The sequence below is a fragment of the Anneissia japonica genome, unplaced genomic scaffold, assembly GCF_011630105.1.
Source record: "Anneissia japonica isolate Jap-2015-1 unplaced genomic scaffold, ASM1163010v1 scaffold287921_len548085_cov176, whole genome shotgun sequence".
In the NCBI taxonomy this organism is placed as follows: Eukaryota; Metazoa; Echinodermata; class Crinoidea; order Comatulida; family Comatulidae; genus Anneissia; species Anneissia japonica.
The window spans coordinates 237412-250367 of record NW_022750794.1 but is presented as its reverse complement, the minus strand read 5'-3'; the positions used below and the strand labels follow the sequence as shown (position 1 = coordinate 250367).

General features: G+C 34.1%; 2 protein-coding genes across 2 annotated transcripts in view; both read right to left on the bottom strand.

Annotated features, from left to right (window-relative positions):
- Positions 1 to 11019: 11019 nt before the first annotated feature.
- LOC117121526 (hyaluronan and proteoglycan link protein 2-like) lies at positions 11020 to 11592 on the bottom strand. Its single transcript, XM_033266752.1, has one exon. It carries the CDS (start codon positions 11590 to 11592, stop codon positions 11020 to 11022), a length of 573 nt encoding a protein of 190 aa, XP_033122643.1.
- Positions 11456 to 12956, bottom strand: part of LOC117121544 — a 3537-nt gene continuing 2036 nt past the window's right edge. Inside the window, exons 2-3 of the mRNA XM_033266773.1 lie at positions 12812 to 12836; positions 11456 to 11932 (exon numbers count right to left, since the gene is read on the bottom strand). Coding sequence (XP_033122664.1) covers positions 11610 to 11932; positions 12812 to 12836 — 348 coding nt within the window. The 3' untranslated portion in view covers positions 11456 to 11609. The remainder of the gene's footprint in view (positions 11933 to 12811; positions 12837 to 12956) is intronic.

Genomic DNA, 12956 nt, shown 5'->3' with positions numbered 1-12956 from the left:
TATATACACAATATTGATCCCATGCCTTGGTTGGATATGAATTAACAAAAAAAATTTGCCCGAAGAATAGTAGAAGCGCTGCAGATTAAGAAATATAAAGTTAATATTATGAACGGATGTGTATGAAGAATATTAACAATTGACTGACGTTTACAGCTAATGGACTTTAATGAGTATAATATTATTTATACATCTGTATTCACATATTTATGTATATGTATATGTGGGTGTGGACATTTACACATATCCACACCCACATATTAATAAAAAACATATATAGGAATATACCTGATCATATACCTTAATGGATATCACTCACAGGTACGGTATACTGAGATTATATATACATATATAAAATAATATGATAGAGATAAATTAAAAATCGTCTTGTGTAACTATAATATATAAATACATTTTTAAACGTAACGTACGTGTTTCCGGTGTACCATACTACAGTGCTTCTTGTGTAATTGAACCACGATAATGTTAGTGATAATGTAAGTAATATTTTAATTGAAAGTTGGGTAAAAGGATTAGGACATGACGTCTGGCTACCATATAAATATTATTCTCAAAAAAAATCAATAACATGCTACATGGAAGAAATTATTATGTTTTGGTAACGATCCAGTTTTGAATTTAAATTTGAGGGTTATTTAAATTTCCAACATCCCAGACCTACATATCTCAAAAATCTATTAATGGATCTAAATGAAACTTTATAGTATGATTTGTCATTGCCAAATAAAATAAATGGCCGTATTCGATTGGTCGTTCTTCGTTAAACCTCGCCCACATGCGTAGTGGTAAAATCCTACTTAACGAAGACGACCAGTAGAATAGAAAAATGGTAAATACTCGACAAAACAAAATGGCTGCATAGTTACCGCGATACACGCTGCGTAATCAAGGCTGCTTCAGATTGAGGCACTATGGGTTTTTCTTTAAAAAAAAAATGTTTTCATCCAGTTTTTGAATTCTGTTAGCCTACAATTATATTTTTGACTTCAATTTGGGTAAATATAATTTTTATTTTCTGAAATTTAATCTAAATTATATTAAATTTTGTTGATAAACTGACCAATCGACCATATTTTTTTGGTCACTTAACGCTGATTAACGCATTCTGGTTACGTTAATTTTCGTTGTTAACGAAGTCTATTTTACAAACAAGTTGAATGAAAATAATACTCAGCGAAAATTCGTACTCAACGAAATGAATCAGTCGAATAAGCCCAATGATTATTTTTTGTGAAGATCTGAAGCTGGGTTAGATGCAGGATTACCGTGAAATACATGAACACTTGTTGTGTTAAGAGTAGTTTAACGGGGTTTTTTTTTACTGATTCCTTCTAATAATAATTTTTAATATCGTAAGTCCATATCACTGGACTGGTGGAACACCGACATTTCTGATCATTAACTAAATTATTGACATAAGAAATATTTTACAAAATCTGACAAAAATTAATTCTGAATTCCGTCGTTTTTCAACAATTCTACTAGTACTAGCCTAGTACACTAATAATTAAGTTGGACAGGCCAATTAGGCCGCTATTCATGGTGCAGCTAAAAACTACCCCACAAAGCCACAAAGAACGGTTCTTTGGGACGGCAAAAAAAAAAATTACTACTTAAAAGGAAAATAGTAATTCAGTGAAGATGTGCATGCATGCTCCATATTGCATATCGATTGTGTTAGTAGGACATTCAAACTTAAATATATCATATGGTTTTGGCAGGCCAAACTAAATTAAACATTTCCCTTCAAATATATCATACTGCAATATATATTGACTTTAAAAAAATAGATGATGATATAAATATACACATCAAAATAATACACAACATAAGACGATATTTTTTGTATACAGTCCTCTATTTAATAGGGCTATACTGATAGTTTTAGTAGGGCGATGTTGTTAGTAATATTGTAATGGCAATTTAAGTATCAGCCGCTCAGAACTTGATGTGTGAATTATACCCAGAAATGGTCTTATAAGAATCAATAACAGCATACAGTAAATGTAAATAAATTGTAAAGCACTTGTAATAAAACGATTTTATAATTACTATATACCTTCAATTTAAATGGTATTTAAGACCACTTTCAGTGCCGGTCTTTAATTAGAGGGATTCTAATTTAGACCAAAGCTGCTAAAGACCACTAAAACTGAAAATTCTGTATTCACTTGCTCGGTAGTAAATTTCAAATAATTCATTAATATTCTTGATTTCAATCATTTTCATGAGTGTGCGTGTGTGCGTGTGTGTGTGTGTGTGTGCGTGATTACGGGCATACAATATTATACGCACAACTTTACATAGTAAACACAATAAAATATAAAGTTTAAAAAGAAAAACATATTTAAAAAAATCACAAAGAACTGTAAAATTAATAACAATTTTCATTATTCTTGATTTTTAAAATATGAAATGCAAATGATAATATCCATCAATCGCTTTCTGCTAATTAGTTGGCCTATTTTCATTGAGTTGTTAGTGAAAGCTAATAACGCTACTGAATAGTAATTTCCACTCATGAATAGACCTTGTAGTTTGTTGCACAACATTACAATTAGAATTACATACGATGCGCGCTTGTTTTCACCAATTATATTCACATCTTATCTATTAAGTGTTTGTATACATGGCCTATGTGCCTGTCAAGAAATGGTTTATTAAGAATCAATAACAATATTCATTAACTGTACATCCATTCTAAATCACTTGGAATATACTTATTGAATATTAAAGTTACTATTTTTACTAACTTCCCTCTAAATAAAGATATTTAAAGACAAGTTTTAGTGCAGGTCTTTAATCAGAGGAATTCTATTTAGAGACGAAACGTCTAAAGACGGCAAAACACTTGGTCCCAAAAGTGGTGTTTAATTAGAGGGAGACCTAATACTGTCGTTAACAACATTGGAAAAAAAGAATTACAATTTTATAGTAAAACATGATTAATTGATCATGAGCATGCAGATGGTAATGACGATAACTATAATGATGAAGATGATGAATAACGATGATGATGAAGAAGATGATGATGATAATACACCATGACCATGATATGACGGTGACAATTAAGCGTTTAATTATGGTTATGATTGATTTAATAGTGACGATAAGACGATAATAACAATGATAATAATGATGATGATAATTAGGCATAATTATGTTAACCACTTATTATGATGGTTATACAGTACTAATGAAAATGACAATCATAATTATAGGAGGTATAATAACTGTCTCTTATACACATCTAGATGTGTATAAGAGTTTGCATTATATATATATACGTATGTATATATATATATGTATATATATATATATATATACATATATATATATAAATTATTCAAAACATAAAATCATTTAATGTAATGTTCTCTGCATAACAGTATACTGTGCACGGACCTGGCCGTAAATAAGTGAATGTATCCTAAAAGCAGTAACTGAATTGGTTTATTTGCTTACCTTTTCCATGTAATCATATGATGAGTTTGCCAGAAGATCAGTTGCACCCTCCCGCATTTGTTTGTTTATCTGACAGACTCTATCTTGCCGATTGTAATTCACCGATAAGCAGTATATTTTTCTTGAACAAAACAGCAAACATTGGATGTGATCAATGTTCTCTAACTTGTGACTCCAACCTGGTAAGACATGTTGTGGAACAACAACATACTGACCTGTACTGGCAACACAAATGCTGGCTCCAATATAGAAGAAATAAAGAATCACAGCAAAACAATACATTATTATAGACAGCTAATCTAAAATGTCTATAACTTATGTTTTCTATTTTTTAACTATGATCTGCAAGAACTTGAACATTTATAGAGCTCGTATAAAGCTTGTAGAATGCAATTGGTAGTCAGCAATTATCAAGTGACGCAAACGCGCGTCCATTGGTTCATTTAAACACATTCAGGTTATAACCTAACATTTATACAATCATGATATTGTCATGTTTGGGTGGCGCTTAGTTATTTTTTCTTTCTGTTGTGGAATCACCACATTTATTCATCGTAATGCTACATATATTACATATTATGTTCAATACATGAGTACACATTGTTTTTGTTAATACCCACACTAATTTTAATACATATTCTTTATAATAGTTTATTCTGTGCTCCCATCACGTATAATATCATTTCTTTTAGAATTTCAGAATTACAAATGTTTTCATTTTTGTTTTTTAACTAAGTACATTGTGATTTTACATGTTTTACAATATTATTCATTTGTATAAAATAGACCTCACTTTTCTTTAAATTAAAATAGACCTCACTTTTCTTTAATTTCATTATAGGCTTATATTTATTTAAAATATTTCGCTGTGGCGCTAGTTTGTCAGTTTCAATAAACCTTAAATAGTATAATTATAGTCACTAGCGGGTGCGTTCGCTTCGATTGCTTACCCTTTAGTGCCTATAATCATGCTATTGAATAGGCTTACCCTGCAGTCTAGCTTACTCGTATGATTAAGTTGTGTTACGAGTTCGCTGTTGGTTGATTTAAGAATACTAGATACTCATCGGGCTCTTCTCATAGTAGGTCCCTAAAACGGCTAAGAAAATACGATGTCCCTCAAGTAGAGTTGGGCGTTTTAGAAATAGTGCGATCCTCTTTCTGAGAAATTTGATAAAGTATAACTACTGAGGTCAATAATTGTAACATTCTTGTCCTGTGGAATGTTTTGATGCGGATTTGCTTAAAGCGGGGTCCGAAGGTGGTGGGGGGCGACATGTCACAGACGAAAAAAAACGGGCGTGGTCGGGCGTCGCTGAAGATCTCTCGAAAGTGTTCCAGAGGGCGAAGCCCCGGGAAATACACAATTTAGGGGATTTCAAAGGCTTACTTGATGGATTTTGGAGTCTACTAAGATCTAGTAGAAAAAACATATACATTTTTTCTCTCCAACGAATCGTGTGGTTCCTCTCCGACGGAGGGCGCTATCCCCGGCCATACGCTGGTGCCACCCCTGTTTTAATTTTGTTCGTTAATTCATATGAGTACATGCAATTCAACCATGCACCTGCAAACTGTATCAAGTTGTGAATGAAACTTCTTCTACATAAGGACATTCCACAGCTTTTGAAATGATCCTTAAAAGAAATTACTAACAAATACTGTACAAGCAAAAATAGGTCGTAAAATATAAAAGAGCGCAGCTAAATTCAATTAAATATATCTGCTTTTAATTCATACATCAATTGTTATGAAGTTTTTTTTCAATATTATACAATACAAATGTATAAAATCGTTCTTTTTAACCATTCCAGTATGATTCGTGGACGATCAACGGAAGGTTCTGAATAAAAGTTAATAATAAGAATGTAGCTGCATGTAATCAGTAAGAGTATAGTATTGGAAAGGTCCGACTGTATTGATTTTTTAGGCACACAATGAAACGTTATAAATTACTACCACGAGAGAGGGGCGTCTTAAAGTGCGAAAATGCGAGCTCAAAAACTCGTCATTTGAAGGACGACCTCTATTTCGTTGTAGTAATTTTTGGAATAATATGATCACGTTCTAACGAAACCTCAAGAGTCGGACCTCTTACACTTCTATACTCCTTTATCAGTCTGAAACAATCACTATTCTAAGAAAGAGCAGCAGGTTATTTATGTTCTTTTCCCTCAACCATGGAGGCATACTGTCACTATATTGTTTTTGGAAACTTTTTAGAACATGAAAATGTGTGTAATGATTCTTGACTGCATTTAACGAAACACGCCAGTATTCTTAAAACGAACTTTAGTCGAACTTCGAACTAGAACTTCATTTAGTCCTAGTACAACTTTAACTTCAATTTCTATTCATAAACAACGTAGTCGAAGTTCTAACTACGAATATATCAAGTGCTAGATTTAATTCAACTAAAGACGGCTGGCAAACAACGACTATAAAACTAACCAATGAAAAGAACACAAATTTAGAGATCCGAAACGCGGCCGGATGAATATTATGCTGCCATCTGTCGTTCAAAAACATATTTCTCATATAATTCACATTAGAGCTTTCATTCGCTTAATTAATTTTCTATTAGAAGAACTATAATAATAAGTCATTAATATAACGATAGCGAAATTGAACAGTCACTGAAAATTGCTTTCTTAATTAGGAGAACTATATTGTTGAGACCGATCGAGGGTGGCACCATCTTTGCTGTTGCTACGAAGAAGCTACGTGACCGCTTGGGCGATGTCCAAGACGAAAAACGTGGGCAATGTCCAAGACGAAAAATATGACGATTTCGGGGGTTTCGAAGGCTTATTTGATCGATTTTTGAGTCTACTAATATGTCAAAAATACATAGGCCTATACATTTTTTTTCCTCCTCGACGAATTGTGGTATTTCTCCCCGACGGGGCCGTGGCACCTGGCCACCCGCTGGGGCCACCCCTGCTGCGGAGGTATCATTTTAGTTGAGGTTCTCGTGATTTAGTCGTGGTGCTAGTCGAAGTTCGTTTTAAGCATAAAAAACTTAAATATAAATAATGCACGTAAAATTCAATTGACGATTAAGGATGTCAGGAGATATTAGTCCCCATTATTTTAAAACTACTCCGGCTTCCACAAATGTTTTTGTTATTTTTTTTAAAGGTGGTTTAAATTCTTATAGTCATTTTTACGTTTTAATCGAAATAGGAACTGTTTCCAAGAGGAATATTTGTGAATGAAGTTATGGAAGTTGGGTTGCCGAGGCAGCATGGCTGGATTACGGACCACCACGTCAACAATTTGAATAACAAGGGTGTATCATCCTGAACTACAACTCCATCTATATTATTTTTGACAAGGCATGTACAACTTCGTACTACTGCTTTCAAATAAATATCCTTCTTCTTCCCAGCAAATTAGTAATGTGCTACTGTATTTTCCACTATTTTTTTTTCTAAAAGCATTATCACAAAGAATTTCATCTGGTTCTAAAAATTTAGTATAGAATTATCTATTGAACCACAGACCCTATATAGGGTCTGTGGTTGAACCAATTAGTGGCTTACCTTAGCAACGGTTTCAGCAATTACTTCGGTCACCTGCTTCAGGCTAATGAACCCTTAATTGAATTGGGTCATTCTCGATTCGGTGAGTGAGTGGGCCATCATGAGTTTTAACCCAGTGAACCCCCCCCCCACCACCCCACCTCACCCCCGTGTGCTCCGTGTGTTCGTTGTGTAATTGTTTTGTGGATTGTAATCATAGTGATAGCGATATTCAGTTTATTCAATTTTTTTTGTAGAATCATCCCCCAATAAAATAAAACAAGTGGTGCATCAAACCTGCAGTGTTTATGGTTGTAGAACTACCACAAAAAAAAAAAAAAAAAAAAAAAAAAAAAAAAAAAAAAAACAGTATTTGCAAACAACAAGGTGCTTCCTAGTGAAAAGTTGCGAGACGTTGGTGGCGCTGTTTTTAAATAGACCAGATAAAATTGTGTATGTCAAAAAATAATGAATATTTTAAAAGATAATGTTGGCGAAATACGTGTCTCTCCAAGTTGTCTTTCAGTGAATTTGCTCTCAATGGTTTGAATGATTTGCTTTGAGCCCGGAAGTCATATAAAGAGAAAGTTTCTAAGTAAGAAAGAGATGAATGTGAAAATGACAACGGACTGCCATTGGAGCAGTAACCACCAATGGCGTTTTCCGACAGATTGTTAAAATCAAACGGTACTGGGTTTGGTCAACTGGATTTCGTGCTTCGATCAAGACATCCATTCATAGAAGTCATATGAAGGCTGTAGAATGGCATGATCAAGACTAACTTCGACTTTAGATTTGTAGTAGAAGGAAACATTGTTAAATAGTAGACAAAGTACACATTATTATATATTATTATTAATTAATAAATTTATTTATTTATTCTAAATCGTTTGATAAGGCATTACATAATTTTCATGTGTAATATATAATAATAGTGGAATTATGTAATTTATTAAAAATATATTGGTACAATAGTATGTATATGTAACGATAAAAACAATACGATAAATACAAAAAGTATGACATTTAACAGTGAAGTAAAGATAGAAGGAAGAAAAAGAAAAGAAACTACGGAGTGGCTCAAAATATTTTCCGGAATTTGTGTATAAAAAGAGTAGGCCTATGTTTTTAAACAAAATTTTGGGAGACTAAACATCAGAGCCGATGTCCATACGAGCCTAACCACGTTCACTGTGGAATCGATAATAACTGTTTTTTGCGTCAGGAGAATTAAATAGGTGTAAAACGATTGGGCAAAATTTACGTATAATAATGCACCGAATACTCAGTACGTTTGAGGACATATGATCTGGATATCGTGGATTCGGAACTCGAGCCCAACCGACAACAATGCGAAGTGTCCTCAAAACGTACTGCAGTATTCGGTACATTATTACACGTCAGGTTGGGCAACATTTACACCAATAATGTTAAAGTTAAGAATTATAATTGTGTTTTAAAACGATTGATATAATTGTAGTACAGTATAAGTTATAAGTTAAGTAATTTATGACGATTTTGAATTTAAAAAAAAAAGTGTAGCGTTTCCATAATGAGAGAGAAAAACATATTTTAGTTCCAACTAATTGACGAAGGCTGGGAGGGTTATGTATTTTCTGCTTATGGCGTCTTACTACCCCATAATAGTAACCAAGCGTCTTTACGGGGTGATTGTTGATGACAATGTACTATAATATACGTGTATGTAAGTACCAAAACTCATCAGTATTCATTATTATATCGACGGTAGCCGTATATATATCCATTTTTTGGGGCGTAGCATAATTTCACTCCAGCCAATAGCACAATTGATTTTTTCACCGTGCCGGTCACGCTGCTTATAATTATTATAAGGCATTAGTAGAGCATGCATCGATCCACTAAATGGAACCAAGACCGAGAGGTCGAATTACGCCCTATCTAGTATCAAAATAGAATTGTGTTTGATAACACAATTCTCAATTTTTGATACTCTTAGACGTCAGAAACAAAACAAATAACATACACATTATATAACTGGCTTAAAGTTTTTATTTAGAAAAAATGAACACACCGTGTATACTGCACGTTACCGGAAATATACATAAATTGATTACAGTATAAGCATAGATCTAATACCGATTCTGAACTAAACATCACATGGATGCTCCAACAAGATAGCCCTCTTAGTAATATAACTAGTAAGAAATGGGCGGATGGGAGGGTGGAGTCAAATTCTTACTAGTTCTGAGGCATGTTCCTCGTGGAACCAAGATTCGAGAGGTCGAATTACGCCCTCCCTATTATCAAAATAGAATTGTGTTTGATATTAACACAATTCTCAATTTTTGATACTCTGAGACGTCAGAAGCAAAACAAATAACATACACATTATATAACTGGCTTAAAGTTGTTTTTATTTAGAAAAAATGAACACCCGATTGTGTATACTGAACGTTACCTTAAATATTATACATAAATTGATTACCATATTGTCTAATACGATTCTGAACTAAACAGCACATGGCTACTCAGAGAAAATAGCCCGCGGCAGGTGCCTGAGCACCGCCAGGAGCAGCCCATGTGAGTGCAGAAGAAACGGAAGAGTGTTCACTTTTATCTGGCAATACTAAAGAACAATGAATGTTACGAATGTTTCCTGATGATGACATAATTAATGTCGAAATATTAAATCCCAACACGATGGCCTGTATTTCAATACTTGGAGTATGTATTATACTTTCTTATCTGAGATTAATCAGTGGACCTTTCGGTTAATGAATGTTACTGGTTGTAATATAACAATGGTTAAATCGAGCTCTGTTCTACAGTCACAGTCTAGGCTGATGCCAATTCTAGTGATGTGCTTGTAAATTCACTTTGTCATTGAAGTTCAACACAGTGTAAACAAGGCACCGCCTACTTTAGCAAATAAGGTCAAATACTAACAATTAAAAAAGGCACACCCTGGGATGATGCCTGTTGCAGTGTTATGCACTAACATAGTTTCCCTTTCCAATAATTTTTGCAACAATGTAACAACGAAAGCTCCAACATTATGCTTTTTTCCTAAGTTAACAACAATTTAATATACAAGGCACAGCCTGTGCTGATGCCTATTCAAAAGTTTATGCAATAGCATTGCTCTTTTTCAAGTTCACAACTAACATAACAAGACACAGCCGGGGCTTATGTCTAATCGAGTGAAATGCGCAAACATTTGACTTTCCTACGAAGTTTGGCAAAACAATAATAACAAGGCATATTCTGCATTTCACCAAGTTTAACAATGTAATAACAAAAGCTCTCATATAGTAAAGTTCAACAACAATTTAATTGAGTGAGGCACAGCCTGGGCTGATGCCTTCAGTGGTATGCAGTAACATTGCACTTAGTCATGGTCAAATTCAGCAATATCAATAACAAAGCACAGCCTGAGCTGATGTAAGCTAGTGTAATGTGCTAACACAGTTTGTTTGATGACATGGCTGAGGTGCTCAATATAATATAGGGGCCTTCCCTTTTTAAATACAAAAAAAAAACTTCCCAATTTTTGGTCTGAATAACGCATACCGCCTCAACGCGTCGACTTTGCATAGTGCACTGTGATGTTTTGCATTAATAGTGTATACTTGCGCGTCCCCCTTGTGGTGTTTATACTTGAATCGTATTATATTATAATGTGGTTGTTGTTAGTTTAGTTCCCAAAATCAACCTCGAAAAAAAAAACCATCGCGGAAAGAAGCCCATGGGCTTCTCTTCGATATAGTACAGTACACACTGTACATGAATTTCAAAGAACCTGAAAAAAAAAGCCCATCTCGAAAGAAGCCTACCAAAAGTTCGCAGAAAAAGTCCAGGGCTTCTATAAGAGGTTTTACGGTATAACAATAGATGGATGAAGAGTAAATACTCATATCCTTGTCAGCCCAGCGTATAATGGCTGGAGTATCGCTGCATCTGGGTCTGGCTCCTATTATACCTGCAATGGGAATATGCAACTAAACACTGAAATATATCACTTCAGTTTTTACGGCATATAACAGTAGGCTGATGCATTATATGTGTTCAGGTTTTTGAAGCCCCAGCTCACAACTCTTGAATACGTACTGCATCCAGATCTTGGCTGTGTAACAGGGTAAATGACTTCCCCACTTGTGACCCAGCCAGCATGACAACAGTCATATCCTGACTGGTGTGCGTACTCTAATTCTGCTCTCGTCGCCATTCTGCCGCCGCGACTATTGCACAAGGCATGAGCATCTTGGTAGTTCAAGGAATAACGACTTTCTCCACGTCCATTCACGACACGATGAGAAGGAAAAGGGTCAGTGTAAGACTGGTTTGCTAGTGGAACCAAGCAAAATGCCAGATATTCGTTAGTCAGTGGCTTGAAGCGAATATAATTACCTGCCGGATAAAGCCAGAAGTCTGGTGGCGTATGTCCTTTACATGGATTACCTGCCAGCATCTTTGAGAGCCATCCTTTTACGCAAAGGTTAACTCCTAGTGACAGAGAGTTATTATAAACCTCAAGAGGTGTTGCAAGATGACCATTGAATTTAGTACTGCAACATGTCTTAGCATCTTCTGCATTCAACATTTTTGAGTTACTATCTGTCAGTCGAAGGATCCGTTGGATTTTGGGTAAATAGTCGAATGTATCTGCCAATGGGTTATAATCTCTGTGACAATAAACCCCACTCTGATATGTTTTACAAGGAAACACATTGCTACCTCTTCTGGTGGTTTTAATGTGCATTTATCTGTTAGTTCTGTAAATGCAATCTCTCCACTGATAAGCCAGCCCTCTGTGCAGTTGTTCAGAGTCGGTTTAAATGCGTTGTATAGCTGCTCGTAAAAAGCAATGGAGCCTAAATGATTACTGCAAAATTCCGCGGCATCTTCATAGTCATCATTGACTGCCTTGAAGTATACACCATCTGAATTTGAAAATAACTAATGATAATATATAGAATATAATATTTTTATTGATTTTGGCATTTTTTTAAAAGAACTATTGATAGTTTTTCAAAACGGAATAATTCTTTGCAATGTGCTGAAAAATAGATCTGGCATGGCTAAAGCACAATTTAACAAGAAATCGGGGTTTTTTTTTATGATCCTTATGCGTTCGAAAGATTATGATGATGTAAGTTCAAGCTATAATAGTGTTTCTTTAATAATTTATCTCAATAAAGTTTAATTAATTTATCTCAAATTAGTAGAATTGTCTACTTTAATGGCGTGGCAGGTGTATGACATGTGCATATTTAGCTGAATTTGTGGCAAATACGTGAAATAAAGCCTGCAAGTCTTGTCAGATTTTAGTACTACAGTAATATTTATTTTGGAGCCTGTTATGAATGAGATACATTAAATAAAAATATATGCAAGTCTTTAGAGGACGAAAACTACATTCAACGAATCGGAAAATGTGAAATTTTAATTTGGTTTCTTCGAATATGCTGTTCTTTAACAGCGTTTGTGATTTTTATGTCTTGTATTTTTCAAAGTAATTTCTATTTTGTGTTTTATTACTAACTGGAAAGAAGTAAACTTTCATAGATCATTGGATTGTTTCAAGAACAAAACGTAATCTTTTGATTTTACTTTTTCGAAGTTGATTGATTAAATGTCAAAACTCACAACACAAGATTTAGGCCTACGGGGTCGCCACAGAATTGGAGACACAGTTATTTGGACATTAAATGTCAAACAAATTTTGTTTTAATAGTGTAGGTCTGCTACTGCACCAAGCCAAACGGACCGAGTAGTACTATAACTCGCAAGGTCAAAATATTGATGAAATTAACACTTACGTTTCTTTAAATTACCGTCGATGACCTGTAGTAACAAAATATAAGATATATTGTCAGAATATAGAAATTAGTTAATGATTGTTATAACACATTATATAATATATAAATTCTATATTACGGTACGTAATTATATATATATATATAT

Coding starts and splice junctions, on each gene's coding strand:
- LOC117121526 (XM_033266752.1), bottom strand. CDS start 11,592: ATGTTGAATGCAGAAGATGCTAAGACATGTTGCAGTACTAAATTCAAT.